Source organism: Artemia franciscana, chromosome 8 (genome assembly GCF_032884065.1).
Source record: "Artemia franciscana chromosome 8, ASM3288406v1, whole genome shotgun sequence".
Lineage (NCBI taxonomy): Eukaryota > Metazoa > Arthropoda > Branchiopoda > Anostraca > Artemiidae > Artemia > Artemia franciscana.
The window spans coordinates 7,664,619-7,682,077 of NC_088870.1; the positions used below are offsets into that span (position 1 = coordinate 7,664,619).

A 17,459-nucleotide genomic window follows, 5' to 3' on the forward strand; every position below is an offset into this window, starting at 1 on the left:
TGTTTATCATGTTTAATATTATCCTTCAAACGGTACAAGGCTGAGAAAATTAGCCTGATTATCAAAAATGAGAGAAACATTCCGTAAGACTTAATAAATCTTACACTCGTATTTAAAATCGGACCATCAGTTTCACCGTGTCAGAGAACACTAATGCAGAGGTTTCAAGCTCACATAAAAAAATAATTAAAAAACACGCTTTTTCAACTGAAAATAAGGAGCAACGCTAAAACTTACAACGAATCCAAATTCCGCACATGAATGGTTAGCCCCTTCTCGACTCCTCATTCTTTACGTTAAATTTTGACCTTTGGTCCCAATTTTTTGAGAATTTTCTTTAAGAACACTTAAAGGCCGTTTAATTGGAATTTGAAGCTTTTGTAGAAGTACTGAAAAACTCGCCTACTTGTTTTTATTAAAAACAAACGTGCTTTTTAAAATTTTATTCGTATAGATGTGATTTTCCCCTGTTTTGTTTCACTATTCCGATTGCTCAGTTTTGTACTTTATTTTTGGTAGAACCTCCCAAAATTTCCCAGATGAGGAAGAGCTGAATGAGCCAAGTATTTTAAATGTATTTCAATGTTATCATTTATCAGTTTTTGTGAGCATATTTCGTAATTAAGCAACTGTCATATGGAAGCAAATTGTTTGGTTTGACGTTTTTGCATGCAATCCATTTCTGGGACTAACCGATACAATCAATGCAGAAACTGCATGTATTAATTTTTTGGGAATTGCCTTTTCTTAGTCGGAGGATTTCCTCCCCTTACTGAGCAATTTATAAATGCATTAAATTGATTTCACTGCCTTCGCCTGATACCACGGCATCACAGGCAGGAAGGGAATACAGAAAAGCTTAGCTTAAAGGAATTTTCTCTTTTATGCATACCCGAGAACATTCAAACGATAGGGAAAGGGCAATCCGCCTCACGAAAGATACAGCTCATTTTGATAATTGAACACTTCATCATTATGATTAGTCTTAACAACCTTTATACAAATTGTGTTATGCTTCTTAAAACAGTTAATATGTCCCTAATTGATCAAATTTTATAAAAAAAGAGCCAAATCATTTTTGAACTTTAAATGGTTTTAGGTGTTTAATCCCCCCCCCCCTCAGAAGCGTTGTCAAATTCTTCCAGTTATATTCATATATATATATATATATATATATATATATATATATATATATATATATATATATATATATATATATGTATATGTATATATATATATATATATATATATATATATATATATATATATATATATAAATATATATATATGTATATATTTCGGTGGGGAGGGAGAACTTTTTAAAGAAGTCATCAAAAAATTAGTTTGTATTCAATTTGTTTACGTTTTTGCGAGTGGGACAAACATTACAAGGGGGGGGGTTGATATGACCCTTTTTTGACATGTTCATTTTAAAGAATGGTAAAGCAAACCCAAGCTGTACTTTTAGCGTACCATAGTGTACTTCATGAATGCCTTATTAAGTCAAATTTGTAAAAGTTATTAAACATAAAACTCATTTTGTAATTTTATTTTAATCTAATACCAGTTGGAATTTTTCCAGCTCGGTTTCAGAACAATAGGCTCTTCTTCATAAAAATGGCAAAATCAAAAATTTCAGAAATAATATCTTCTTGGTTTCCAAATCATCGTTTATTAGTTCCTTCAAAATACTCCCTAATACAATTTTTTTCCCTTTTTAGACAAGAGTTTCAACCATATCGAGACGAAATGTGCCAAAGGTAGCAGGATATGAAGAGATAGTTAGAGAGAGAATGCTTGATTATGATTTAAAACTCATTTTAGACTTCATAGAAGTGCTTTCGATCTTCTCTTAGGAAAAATTAACGTAAACCTGCAGAATCAGATAACACCAACATCATCAAACAACATACTCCTCATAACTCCATGGATTCTGGCAACCCCAGAGTCCTAGAAGTCCGTTGGATGTCGCTTCGGTGTGTGTAAGTCAACTATGTTCCGAATTATCAGAAGAACAATTGACGCCATTTACGAAATGGCATCAACAACAATAAAGTGGCCAGGGGCTACAGATGCATAAAACATAATTTCTGCCAATAGTTCTACTGCTGGCTTTACAGGGGTTCTTGGTGCTATAGAAGGAGCCCACATCCTAATCAGAACCCCTCAACTTTCTCTGGGAACATATATCAACAGAAAGGGGGTTCACTCTCTCTAGTTGCAGGTTGTGTCCCAATATAACCTGAAATTTACTGACTGTTATGTAGGGCAGCCAGGGTCCATGCATGATGCCCGTATTTTTCGTTATTCAGAAATTTGCACTGACCTACAAAATAGTACTTTATTTTTTCCCGAGGATAGCCTTCCCGCTTTAAACGGCGATGCAGTGTACCCACTTTCTGACCGGTTACTAACACCAAACAGAGATACGGGTAACCCAACCAGATATCAGGTCAGGTACAACTTTAAACTGTCTTCTCCAAGAATGTCTGCTTAAAGGGCGATTGGAATGTTAAAGGGTCGTTTTAGAAGACTTAAGTTTTTTGATTCCCCTGACCTTGGATTTGTTTGCAAATCAGTAATTGCCTAACTTTTGCAATGACGAGAATCATCTCCATTTTGAAAATTCAGAAGCGCTGAGCTCGGACGGAGCTGCTACAATTAATTCAGAAAATAACATCTATAATTCCACAGGCGCTGCCATAACAAAAAAGGACCACATTGCCAGACTTTTATAACTATTAAAATTAATAGTTACCGTTTTTTACTTATTAGTAGGTTACTTTCTATGTTTAAACATTTGTTAGCATAACCAATTGTATCATAATCTAATATTAATCAAGAGTAAAGTGGAATTTTCACTTTAAATTTATTTGAAGATAATTACTTTCATAATAACAGCATAGACCCGAAATATTTCCAGAAATCATGAGGTACTAGATATCAATTTCCCAATTTTGACACGTTACCCTGTGAGGTATCTCCCTCCCAAACTAAAAAAAAAAAAAAATCAGAAAACCTTATTGAGGAAGTTTAAGTCGCTTTTAAGTTTTTTAATTGGGACACCTACTGATATTTTCCCACGCAGAAGTTTTCTATAGGGGAGAGGGGATTGTCTGCGGAATTTTCAGCGGGGAGAAAAAGTTTGGGGATAATTCCTTTCAATGGAATCAAATTGTCGGGCGAGAATTTTTAAATGTTTTAACTTTTTTTTACTTTAATAAAAAAGGATTATTAGGACTTTATTAGGAATAAATATCAGTATCCTATATGCATATTAAACTGACAATCCAGCTATTTTATTGTTTTTTTAAGTAAAGAGAAAAAAAATAATTTTCTCGTCTTGAAAAGGCATGGGGGTTGGCAGCCCTAGTCCTGTTTACTTATGCTCGTTTTAAGGTAGACTAGGTTATTTATTGTAATTTTTTTTTCGTTTTGGGTTTTATTTATTTAATAATGGTGATTTTTGTTAGTTTTACACTTCGAAGATAAGAAAAACTACTCGTAAAATTTGACAACGCTTTCGCACGTGAAATTTAAACAATTAGAATGTGTTGGTTCCCAAAAGCCAACTATACTTTCTAACAAAATCTAAACCCTGTTAAACTTTTTGGTATCTTATGTTTTTAGTTTGATTCCAATGATTTTTTTTTTTTTTTTTTTTTTTTACACCTGCTACTGCCAAAAATTGCAGAGGTTCACATGAAAGTCTTTTCAACAAAAATTGGATTGCGATTTTTTTTAATGTACATATGGTGCGTAAATTCCTTTTTTTTTCAATTTCCTTAGCCCTTCTCAACTAAAAAAAAAAAAAAAAAAAAAAAAAAAAATAAAATTCTCAAATTTGGAAAACTATAATTTCCAGGGGGGTTGTTTTCTTTGGGGAAGGGGTAAATGCCTAGAACCAACCCTCACAGGCATGTCAAAACATAATAACGACACTTTTTTCCCCTTGTGAGAAAGAAATACTAGAAAAAGGGAACATTGCAAATTAAAAAAAAAAAATTCAAATAAAAGTTGAGTTTAACAAACTAATGACTATTCATTTTTTTCAAATATTTTTTTTACTGTTCTTACTGCTTCTTTTTTCCCTTCAAGTAATCCACGCTTATATTTCATTTTTTCTTGATGAACTTCCTGTTCAAATCGTAAACGTTCCTGATGCCGTAAATTGGCGTCATTACTGAGTTGTTGAAATCATTCTTGGTTACTATTAAATAAAACAAAAACTAGTTTTTTTTAAGTGAAAGTAAGGAGCAACATTAAAACTTCCATCGAACAGAAATTACTCTGTATATGAATTGGATTGTCCCCTCCGCAATCCCTCCCTCTTTACGCTTACGTTTTTAATTGTTTTGAAAAGTAGAATTGTGGCAAAGAGTCAAACTTTAGCGTAAAGAGTGAGGGATTGCGGAGGGGACAACCCAATTCATATACGTAGTAATTTCTGTTCGTTTTAAGTTTTAATGTCGCTCCTTACTTTCAGTTAAAAAAACTATTTTTTTATTTAATTTCTGAACGTTTTTGAATTAATGGATGCTTGATTTTGGCCCTCCGCACATTAATTATTAAAATGAAATTTGCATATTAATTCTTACTTTGGCTAAATGGCTTTCTATTAGTTTTGATCAGACGATTTTGAGAAATAAAGGGTGGGGAAGGAAGCTTACTTGGACTCCAATTTTTCGGTTACTTAAAAAGGCAACTAGAACCTTTAATTTTTAACGAAGATTTTTATTAGTAAAAAATATACGTAACTTAAGAAGTAACTTACGTAACAAACTTTTATATTTTTTTTTATTATGTATACGAGGGGGTTTGTCCCCTCGTTAATACCTCGCTCTTTAAACTAAACCTTAAGTTTTGTCCCAATTCTTTAAGAATGACCCCCTGAATCAGAAAGGCCACAGAATAAATAGTGAAATTACTAAAAGTACTTTAGCATAAGGAGCGAAGTATTTATCTCCTCCTAAATACCTCGCTCTTTATGCTAAAGTATTTTTAGAACCCTTCATATGCGTAATAATGTCTGTTCTTTTTAAATTTTAATGCTAATCCTTACTTCCAATTGAAAAAACTTTTTCATGTTTATTTTTTCATTGTTTTTTTTTATAATAATGCTAGAAAATCTTGCGCCCTTTTCATTGAATTTTTCTTCCCCCATGACACATTCCTCCAAGGAAAGATCCTCCCACATAACCCCCTCCCCTCAAACCCACCACCAAAACCCCCCCAAAAATCCCCCTGAAAACGTCTGTACACTTCCCAATAACAATTACTGTATGTAAACACTGGTCAAAGTTTGTAACTTGCAGCCCCTCCCCTAGGGACTGTGGGGCGTAGGTCATCCCCAAAGACATATTTATTATGGTTTTCGACTATGCGGAACAAAATGGCTATCTCAAAATTTTGATCCGTTGATTTTGGGAAAAAATTAGCGTGGGAGGGAGCCTCGGTGCCCTCCTATTTTTTTGGTCACTTAAAAAGGGCACTAGAACTTTTCATTTCTGTTAGAATGAGCCCTCTTGCGACCTTCTAGGACCACTAGGTCGATACGATGACCCCTGAGGAAAAGAAAAAAACGACAAAAAAAACCCCAAAAAAACAACAACAAATAAACACGCACCCGTGATCTGTCCTTTGGCAAAAAAAACGAAATTCCACATTTTTTTTTAGATTGGAGCTTGAAATTTTTACTATAAGGTTCTTTGATACGCTGAATGCGATGGCGTGATTTTCGTTAAGATTCTATGACTTTTAGAGGGTGTTTCCCCCTATTTTCCAAAATAAGGCAAATTTTTTCAGGCCCGTAGCTTTTGATGAGAAAGACTAAACTTGATGAAACTTATATATATAAAATCAGCATGAAAATCCAATTCTTTTAATGTATCTGTTAGCATCAAAATTCCGTTTTTAGAGTTTCGTTTCCTATTGAGCCGGGTCGCTCCTTACTACAGTTCGTTACCACGAACTGTTTGAAAACATCGCAGTTTTTTGGCCGTCTTAGGCACTAGATCTTTACTGCCTAGACCTGCTTTTGGCACTGGGCTTGATTGTGATTCAAAGTTAGCAGGAGTTCTCAAACTCCCCCTATTCGATGTAGTTACTGCATCAGTTCCCTCTGGCTTGGGGGCCGTCAACACTTTCATTACTTCAGAATACTCCCAGGCTACTTTTCCTGTTCCACTCCTACCTGCCTTGTCTCTTTGATCCCTGTACTGCCTTTTCAGGTTTTTCATTTTTGTTTGGCATTGTGCTGAAGAGTATGTATTCCATCTTTTAAGAAAGAAGCAGAAATTCTACTCTAGAAGACAAAATTCACTGGTTTCGATGCTTCCTCCTGCTCTTGATAGAGGGCAACCAACATCTCAATATGCTGCCTTGGCCAAGGCTTTTTATCATTAGCTGCAAAAAATAAGAATGTTCAAATATAGACATTCATGGGAAAATCAGAGGGTTGTAAAGTCAGCAATTGCCCAAATTAGGGAGTTAGGGACCTTCCTAACATCAAAAAAGGGACCAGATTGGGACGGCATTTCAGTAACCAGGTTAGTAAACCAAAGAACAGTGCCCGTCATAATCTTCAGGTTAATATAAAAGAAACCATAATTCAACAATCCTTGAAAGTCCATGGAAAAATTTAAACATCACTGAAACAAATAACTTGTTTATTCAAGTAGTTGATAAAAACTGCCTTGTCACTGCTGTTCTAAAATTCTACCATACTACATTCTTTTTACCATAGCTGAGACTCAAGCAGTCCTATACCTTTTACCGTACAAGCTGCTCAAACTGTCCAATAGTGAACAGGTCATGAAGCTACTGAAAAACCTAGGTTTGCTGTTACCTGTATAGCATGCAGTTTCAGGTCTCTTTAAATCAGACATCCAGAACTGTAGTTTTTTCCCACCATTTACTTCCTGCTTTCACAATTTCAAAAACCCAGGCCAAATATTCCGATTTTCCTTCACCAAGTCTTATAAACAGAATAACACTTAACATCAAAACAAAGGATGACAAACGATTAACAACAAAATTTTAAATTTTTGAAAAGCTGACTAACTTGACGAATGGTAATACATACATATATACATAATATATATACATAATAGTACATATATACATAATAATACATACCTATTGTTTCTAGGTTGTGTTAGTTTGCGATTTATATCTACATTTCTATGATTGTTCTCTTCGTTGTTATAACAATTGAGGGCATTAAAATGCAAAGTTTCACATTGTTGCTACACTGAACAGTGAAAAAATAGGCGGCAACTAGTTTAGTAAACTTGACAATGCCTTTCCTTCGTTAAACTCAAAAATGAACGCTCTGTTGCTTCACAGTGAATGATATATATATATATATATATATATATATATATATATATATATATATATATATATATATATATATATATATATATATATATATATATAAACATAACACTAATTTTGTACTCTAATTAGTATCCTAATAGTCATATTAACACATCAATGCTTGAGAGTCATGTGCCAATTAGGGTTAATGACACTTGAATACAACATTGCAGGTAAAAATTAAATATTTTTCTTAATTACCTAAGCAAATTAAAGGAATTTGCTACAAGAATGATGGTTATATTCGGATATTAGGGGAAATCCCCTAACCAAACTAGTGGGCGAAGTGAGTCAGCTTGAGAATTGTTCTGGATACAAGTTCACCTTCAAATACCAGCAAAACTGCATTGAGTATGCTCAAGACTGTCTTCTACCAATTGTAACATTTAAGACGCATCTGGCAAGTTATCAACCACCAAAGTCTGTTAAGCTACTCAAAAATAAATGTTAGAATGACATACTGTTCCATTTTTAATTTCTCAGAATATTTTCTGTCATTGTACACTCAAGCGTTTTCTGTTCTGTTGTTACTTCTAGTAAAAGGGCAGGAAACAAAAACGTCTGGAAACTTCCGGCATTCAATACAAAGCTCATAAAGAAAGCGCTTAACCGCGGCTCAAAACGAATGCGGTTTCGCTGTTCTGTTCCGATATCCAACAAAAATCCAACTGGAACCCCCCCACCAAGGGACAAAATACTGACATCCAAGAATGAGGCTTCTCATTTTCTCAATTTTTTTTTACCCACGTCCTTGCTCTTTTATGTGGGAACAAGTCCAGATTGACTATCCCCTCTTAATTCATCACTCGGGAAATTATTGTACAAGCCCTTTCTCCTATTTATATAACATATAGTTTTTTACTAATATTTCTAGCAGCATACCTAATTTTCTTCCCTAAGATACCATCAATAGAGAATGTAATGTATACAGTATTTATAAGCGTTTTACAGACAGAGAAACGAAATAAAGAAAATAAAACTCATCAAATCATTTATAGAAAATTTCAGGCTATACACAGATTAATGATACTGTTTCAGGAAATGATTTTGTAGCTAATAGCCATGAAAAAAAAAATACATATATTCAAAAAAGCAAACACTAAATTTAAAAAGGAGAAGAGCATACAAAAAGAGAAAACAAGAATTTAAAATATTTACTTATATTTTTGAAAAACTATGCTAACAGGAGCAGGCTAATTTAACAAAAAAAAATTTTGAACTAATGACTGAATAATACATCTAAAGCAGGTTCTTCAACAGCTGATATTTCTTGAACTGCTTCAGCGTAAGATGAACCTGGAGTAAATTCATCTGTACAAAATTTACTTGAAATTTGATATAGACTTAAATCCAATCTCCAAGAGATAACATCAGCCATTGGCCAACTTTCAAAAGATGCTAGAAAAAATAAATTAGAATTAAGAGGACAATCCATTGTGGCTTTTTCAACAAAATTGATGCACTATTTTGTCATAACTTTAGAATTCAGAGCCAAAGGGTTCTAGGCGTTTACCCCTAGGAAAAACACCCCCCCCTGTAGAAAATATATCCGTGCTGAAGGAAATTATTCTTACAAATTTTCTCCCCACTGAGCAAGATAAGGTTATAACCCCCTTTAGGATTATACATAACAGTTTTCTTCAAACAAATTTATCTACAAACAAGCGACATCAATGCATTCAAACAATAGAAAAATTCATCAAGAAATAATAACAATAGCCATATATTTGACCTATACAGCAGTGGCATAAGAAATACAATTAATATTTTTTACTTAGTTTGGTTGGTATTAGTTTACAGTTAGCCCTACTTACAAGAAAACACTACAAAATTCTGAAAACAACAATACAAATAATAAAATATTTATCTAAAACATTCCTAAAAGCACTTAACTTGACTTCAACTTTTTTTTTCAAATATAGTGCACTCTAACATTATATATTTCAAGGGGCGTCGTTTGGGAGGGGGGTAGGGTGATTGCCCCCAAATATTGTGGAGTTCGAAGCACTGTCTTTTGAAGACCAAGACGATAAAAAAGTGATATGGGGACAGATAAAGAATATCTACAACGAATCAGCGCAAAAGACCCTCAAATACCGCAAGAAACATGACGACGAGTGGCTATCAAACCACACCTTGAATCTGGTAGAAATAAGGAGAATCGCCAAGCTACAGCTCCTCTTGTCCCACGACTCGAACCAGATCCACAGAAACGAGAATTACAGACTGATTGACAAATCTGTCATGAAGTGTGCGCGGGAAGATAAACATCACTTGTACGAAGCAAAGGTCACTAAAGCTGAAGAAGCTGCAAAGAATGGCGATAGCAGGTCGGTTTACAAGAGCTAAAACGAGATCGTCGGGAAGAGGAAATCCACTGACGGTCCTGCGAAGGATGAAAATGACGTGCTGATAACCGGGTTGGAAGAGAAGAAGGAGACATGGGTGAAAAACTTCGACAGAATCCTGAACAGACCACGCCTAGAAGAGCCAATTTCTATCCCCGAAACCTCACTGATACTGCTGGATATCATCACTGAGCCTCCTACCGAAGATGAAATATTGAAGGCAGTCAAAAAGCTGAAAAATGGCAGGACCCCAGGAGACGACCACATCAAAGCAGAAATGCTGAAATACTGCATAAACACTCTTGTCTCCTATTGGAAAGACTTCTTCAAAATCATCTCGTTAACAGCTAAAGTACTCTCAGACTGGCGCCACAGCCCGCTCGTAAAGATGTTTAAGAAGGGTGACGCCATACTATGAAATAGCTGGCACCACGGCATAAGCCTTCTTTCTATCCCTGATAAACTGCTGTCCCACATTATTCTAGCCATTATTCAATGCCACCTAGACGAATATCTCCGCGACGAACAACATGGCTTTTGCCCAAATTACTCCTGTACCGACCTGATTTTCACCTGGCGAATGTTCACAGAGGAAAGCTACAAATGGTGCAACAAGCTATATATGATCTTCATAGATTTCGAAAAGACCTTCGATTCTTTGGATCGCCAGTCACCTTTGAAGCTCCTCCGTTATTACTGTATCCTTGACATCATAGTTAAACTCATTATGGCCATGTACGAGGATACAACCAGCTGTGTGAGGACTTCAGAGGGGAAATCACGTATATTCCCAATCCTCTCTAGGGTGAAACAAGGCTGTGTCTTATCGCCACTACTGGGCACCCTGGTCATCAAATATATATCGCGGAGCATCGAGTCAACTGGGCTCCGCCCACATGATCGCCTGATCAGCTACCTAAATTTTGACGATGACATTGCAATACTTGACACCTGCAAAACACGACTTCAGGAACTACTCTCGAATATTCAACAAAAAGTAGATGGATTCAGGCTTAAAGTCAATGTCAGTAAAATCAAAGGAGTGGCCACAAGCGACTCACCTATGAAAATAAAATGCAGTGACAACGATGAAGAACAGGTAGTCAACTTCAAATACCTTGGCAGCACCATCGAAAATACAGGATCCACAGCCAAAGAAGTCATTGCCCGAATTGGTCAGACTAACATCGCCTTCAACAGAATTAATAAAGCATGCACATCAAGTACTTTCTCTCTCCGGCTCAAACTCCACCTGTTCAGCAGTAACGTCCTGCCTGTCCTCCTGTTCGCATTGGAGACCTGGTATCTCAGCCAAGAGAGGAAAATCCAGTCCTTTGAGAACGCTTGTCTCCGGAGGCTACGTGGTATTAACTGGACCCAGAAAGTCGCAAATGTATATATAAGGAACATGACGGGCCATCCATCCCACACTGAAACTATATAAAGACGCAGATCGAGCTACCTAGGCCACGTACTACGCATGGACGACACCAGAACCCCGAGCAAACATTCTTTTGGCTATCCAAAGGCACCTGCCACAGAGGACGACCCAAAAACACACTCCGTCGTACCTTCAACAGCAACCTGCGTCAACTTCATGCCTCTCTACAACCAGAATGGGAAGACATTATCGCTGCCACCAGTTACAAAGACGATTGGCCACTCTTCTTAGACGCCTTTGGTGCCTCTGAAGGAAAAGGACGATTTAAGGTCTAAGGGTCTAAGATCATGCACTCAGCACATAGGATATGAATAACAGTTCATTAGCTCCAATACTGTCATGTATTTCAAGCATATTCACGGCATCAGAGACAAGGAACCTAAAGAGCATGTCTAGAGTGAAAATATTTGGCTTTTAAATTGGAATTTTACGCAATTACAAAGTAAATTAATGAAACATTATATTAAAAAGGTTAAATTGGAGTTTAGGGACTTATCTATATCTTGGAAAGTAATTGAGTTAGGTGAATACGACTTTAGGAATGCATCTTGAGCCTTAATGATCTCCTGGGAGAACAGCAAAAACTCAAACCAAAGACACACAATGAACCATAACTTATAAGTGGATGGATAAATACTATAGATTCAAGCATTATATGTTGAAAATTTGTCTAACATTGCATCGAATCCCTTTTTCATGAATTTTTGGTTTTCTTTCATTTACTTTTTATGTCAGCAACTCTTGTCAACATGCAAATCATTTTATTACTGTCTTGAAATTTGCGGAATGCATCTTAGGAATTGTAAGAAAACAGCCACATTTTATTTTGAAATTATAAATCAGGAAAAGATTTTATTACTGAACTGTGATTCACAAAAACACCGATAAAATTCAATGAAAAAGACAAGGAAATAATATTCAATAATACTTGCTGCATATTATAAGATACGGATTTCATCATTTTTTTGTTTAGTCTGCAGCTATATAAGACCATTAGGGGGAACGATATGAATCGTCAAAAACAAATCAAGCCATAAAAATGAGCATAAAATGTCTTTCTTATTATTCCATAGTATTTAGAGCTGCTATTCTCAAAGATTGGGTTTACCCAATCTTTGGTAAACCCAAAAGATTGGGTTTACCTAATCTTTTGAAGCACCTATATTCACATCATGCTCTCTCCAGAGCAATCACATTTAATAGCCACTAACAATCTTCATGTTTTAAAAGTGAAACCTTACCAAATAGATCTTCAGCTCACATGAGGCACAGGAAAAGTCTTTTGAGCCTTACACTTTTGCCCAATTTATAAGGTTTTAAAGGCCTGTAGGTTTTTTTATGGGCTAAAATTATACTAAAATAATAGGAATTGCCATTGCAAAACTAAATCTAACGAAAAAAGATAGAAGATCTAAAATTAAGGTGAAACATCTTGAAAAATTTTCAATTAACTTACTATTGACACAGCTAATATAATCAGAATCTTGACCTCAAACCAAATATAACATCTGTCAGAATCAAAAGTGGATTTTAATCCTACATTTTCCCTCCTTATTTTGAAATATATACCCTGAATTGTATATTGCAACAGCTTTTTTAATATTTTGACAAACTGATAAATCAATTTGAATCAGAGTAACTTGTGTAAACTTTTCGTGCAAATATACAATTGAAGGTAGCCTAGCTATATACTTCCGTACTGGTAGGGGGGGGGGGATAAAGTTCGTTTCAAATGCAAATGAACTTTAGGATGAAATTCTGACTATAAAGGTATGTCTATTTCTTAGGTATCTCAGCAGGCTTAGTACATTGATTGGAGGTTTTACCAAACACTTACTTTCAGAATTCAGATAGTAATGATCTGTTATGTATTCAATTTTTTAAGCCCTATAAAAAAAAAATTGACAGACATAGCCAAATAGCTTGGCAACACCATCCTTGTGTATATTTTTAGCCTTAGACTTGTTCATAAAAGTTAGATTCATTTAACTCAACTAATTTCCAAGTTATCCGGAAGCCTCTAAACTAGGATTTTACATTTTGCCCCTTTCATCAAAGTGGCTATTTTAAATTCTAAATTGTCCAATTGTCACCAATAACAAAGTTTGAAAAATGCACTCGATGTCAATTTGATATTCCCTGATATTCGGGTAAATTTTTATATTTTCAAATAATTTAGAGTGCTTTTGTAGTTCACAATATAATTTAACAAAGATGAAAGTGAATACATCACTTGATGCCTACTTTTATACTTTTTTATGAGCCCTAAAAGGCTGCAAATCAGCTCATAGTAAAGAAAAGCGTAAATCTTGTTTTAAAAAACTGGCCCTTGAAAAAAATCGCCATTTGCAGCTGATTTAGGAATAGTAATTTTTATTTTCATTTGTGTTAATAGCAAAATGTTAATATGAAACTTGTTTTAAAGAAATTAGAAAAAAACAGAAATCCTTTAGCTACATATTCATGCTAAAGGTGCTCAAAACAGCCCACATTAACCAAAAGTTTTAAAATGCATTTCTGAAAAAAAACTGGCTATTTAGAAAAAAAAATGTTGTTCGTTGCTGATTCAGGATTTGTAATAATTTTTTTTTTTCATTAGTCTTAATACTAAAATGTTATTTTGAACCAAAATTTGCGGAAATTGTTAAAAGGAGCCAGCTCAAAAACAATGATGTGACAACGTTTTCAAGGGGCTTGTGGCTTTTTCAAACATTCATGGAAATTAATTTTCGTTGTAAGATAGGTATGCAGTAAGATTAATTGAAGTAGTCCATCAGTTCTATGAACCATTTGAAGGCGATTGAAAGATTTGTGACCAACATAAATCTTAGCAATTTCGCAAAGAAAAACTGCAATTTTGTCCACAGGACTTTGCGACAAGTGTGCAACTGAGATTGTTCACATTATATGGGCTTTGCCTATTGGGAAAGCCCAGCAGAATTGCAGTAGTGCAACCAAAATTCTTAGGTTGAATCACAACTGACAATGTCTACTGGATTTGTAGATAAAGGAGGTAACTGAGATTTATTAAGAATAATGAAAATAACAGTTAAGTTCTAGTTTAGGAGCGTTTTTCTATATTGGAGAGGGGTTGGATTTGGAAAATGAAACTTTTAGGGATGGATCTAGAGTCTATAGTACGTCTGGGAAGGTATTTTAATGTCCTTATCTTCCTATTGTCCCAACCCTTTGTCAATTGAAAAAAAACCTGCACCTTAACTAGCTATTCTATCTTTTACATCTTCATCGCATCTAACCAACCATCTTTGCTAATAATTGAACCCAGGCAGGATAAGTGGTGCTATTGACTTTATTTAATTTCTCGTTACCTAACAAAACCTCTTCGCCCTCATTATTCTTAGTTTAACCTCCAAAATTTAAGATCCTGTAATCTAAGTAGGTTACATGTAAGTAGGGCCAAGTAGGCTGATGCGCTGGATTCGGGATCCTTTGTCTGAGAGGGCGAGGGTTCGAATACTAGTGTAACAAATTATTTAGTTTGGGAGGGGGGTCAGTGGCGTGAGTCGACCCATCTCTAAATGGGTAACTGGAGAAATCTGGGGAGGGTGAACAGGAAGGAGTGCGAAAGCACAGGATGGTTGGTCCCTAACCCTCCATTGCACTTCCTGGGTGAAGGGCCAAGAAAAGGAGATCAGCACGGCTGGTAGGGACTGTAATGTCTAATGACGTATTCTTTACCTTACCTTTTACCTTACATATAAGCAGCATATTTAATATTCCATGCCAAATACAACTGTTATCACGAATTGTCACAAATATTCTGCTATTTAGCAATTCGTTTTCTGCGAGCCAAGAAAATATCAGTAAGAACAAGTGGGACTGAGAACAGACATTCAATGTACCCATTGCCCCTTTCCCCAGTGAGTCCAGATTGGGTTAAACCTAGCTGTAGATCAATGGTCACCGATTAAAAATAAAAATCCATAAAAACAAAGGAATACCGTATGAGCTTTATAGATCCACATTTCAAGAATTTTTCCCTGGTGAAAGACAGAGAAAGAGAAAAGGAAAGAGAGAGAGAGAGAGAGAGAGGAGAGAGGAGAGAGAGAGAGAGAGGAGAGAGAGAGAGAGAGAGAGAGAGAGGAGAGAGAGAGAGAGAGAGAGAGAGAGAGAGAGAGAGAGAGAGAGAGAGAGAGAGGAGAGAGAGAGGAGAGAGAGAGAGAGAGAGAGAGAGAGAGAGAGAGAGAGAGAGAGAGAGAGAGAGAGAGGAGAGAGAGAGAGAGAGAGAGAGAGAGAGAGAGAGAGAGAGAGAGAGAGGAGAGAGAGAGAGAGAGAGAGAGAGAGAGAGAGAGAGAGAGAGAGAGAGAGAGAGAGAGAGAGAGAGAGAGAAAGAGAGAGAGAGAGAGAGAGGGAGAGAGAGAGAGGGAGAGAGAGAGAGAGAGAGGGAGAGAGAGAGAGAGAGAGAGTAGTTTCTGATGTGAATTACCCAGGGCTTATTCAAGTTCTTGCCTCGATTGGGTGAGAGGTTCAAGCCTTGAGTGGTTTTCATCATATCTACACGACCGGTATCAGATAGTACAGAATGGATCATTTTTATCTTCAAAAAGTAAAATAGAGTGCGGGGTCCCACAAGGGTCAATCCAGGAACCCCTCCTTTTCATCAATTTTATTGATCGAATGAAGCATTACCTGTCGAAGGCTAATGTCATCCTATTTGCAGATGACACTTTGCTCTTTCTAGCTGCGCCTTCGCTTGATGTTTTGTATAATACAATTCATAATGATGTCTCTGAATTTCTAACTTTTTCTCAACAAAATTTGTTAACCCTAAACTTTTCTAAAACTTCTTTTATGATATTCTCTAGACTTTCGTCAAGTGTTGGCAATGATCAAATAATGGTTCGACGAAATGTGATAAAAAGAGTAGCAACAACAAATATTTGGGGTTTTTAATTGATGAAACCTGTCGTGGAAAAACCATTCAAATGCTATAGCTGAAAAATTAAGCAGAGGTCTTGGGTGATGCGAAGAATTAAAATCTAGTCCAAAAAAGATTCTAAAATGATTTATTTTTCTATATTTTGTCCATATATTGGCTACGGATGCTCTATATGGGCAAGTAATTTTGTAACATGTTTCAAAAGGGTACAAAAACTTCAGAATAGAGCTGTAAAATTCTTATCGGAATTTTATGATTCTGATGATGTTCCTGCTCATGAGCATTTTAAAAAGAATAAGTTAATGGATGTATCCCAAATTCGTGATAACCAAGCTGCGATTTTCTCGTATAAATATTTGAATCGCCTGCTCACCCTGCTTTTGAAAATCTTTTTTACTTTTAATAGAGACCATCATGATCATAATACAAGAAAAGCTGATAACTTTACTCATGAGTTTAGGAGTACTGCTCGGGCATCTTTTGTGATTCGCCATTATGGCCCCCATGTTTGGAATATTTTGCCCGAGGTTGTGAAAAATGTGCCTAGTCTTCCGGCTTTCAAGTCACGGGTAAAGAAGTTTCTTTAATCTCGTGAATAATTTTGATGTAAGCCCCGTTCCAGGTTGTCATTGTATTCAAGGCATTTCCCTGATTTACTTGCTGTTAATTTTTTTCCGTTAATTTTTTTTCTCTGTCTTCTTCTTGTTTTTTTTCCTCTTTCTCTTTTTTTCCTTTCTTCCTTCATCAGTTGAGTTTCTTTTGTATTGAGTAGCGTGATATGAATGTGTTTTTAATTAGCTGAGGGTGATAACCTCGCTTGCCCTTACAAGTTTATTGCCTTTCTTGGCAGGCGATTGGCGAATAGTGTTTGTTTTCTTTTCTTAATAAATGTATATCTCGATATCTCGAAGAAAATCTGCCTTTTTTTTCTGATATAAAAATTATCGCACTTTAAAGACGATCTTTAATATTAAAACTAGTATAAAAAAGACAAAAGAAATTAATAGCTAGATATCACATTAAAAAAGTGATAAATCTCATCCTGATCATAGACTGCCACTTCGGTACCACATTCACCACATTTGACAGGATGATATGAATTAATGGTCAAGGTTTTTGACGCTTCTCGTTTCATCATAATACCATTTTGACTGAAGTTCCCTAAAGCTTCGGCTAGAGTATCTTCTTCTGTCGCTGGATCTATGGAGCTAAAAAAAAAAATCCATTAAGGACAAGATGACAACTCTATTAGATTAAAATTTACTGTCAGAGGGAAAAATCACTCATAGTCTCCTATTTATAGACCTGACATGACTTGTCAGGTCTGACCTGACAGACCTGACTTGTAGGGAATGAGTGTTTTCACAAACTTTATTTTCTGTCTGCTTTT

General features: G+C 35.6%; 2 protein-coding genes across 2 annotated transcripts in view; one reads left to right on the plus strand and one right to left on the minus strand.

Annotated features, from left to right (window-relative positions):
- The first annotated feature begins 10,308 nt into the window (after positions 1-10,308).
- On the plus strand, positions 10,309-11,172 carry LOC136030600 (uncharacterized). Its single transcript, XM_065709668.1, has one exon. It carries the CDS (start codon positions 10,309-10,311, stop codon positions 11,170-11,172), a length of 864 nt encoding a protein of 287 aa, XP_065565740.1.
- Positions 11,173-11,355: 183 nt separating this feature from the next.
- Positions 11,356-17,459, minus strand: part of LOC136030601 (E2F-associated phosphoprotein-like) — a 60,437-nt gene continuing 54,333 nt past the window's right edge. Inside the window, exon 9 of the mRNA XM_065709670.1 lies at positions 11,356-11,415. Coding sequence (XP_065565742.1) covers positions 11,356-11,415 — 60 coding nt within the window. The remainder of the gene's footprint in view (positions 11,416-17,459) is intronic.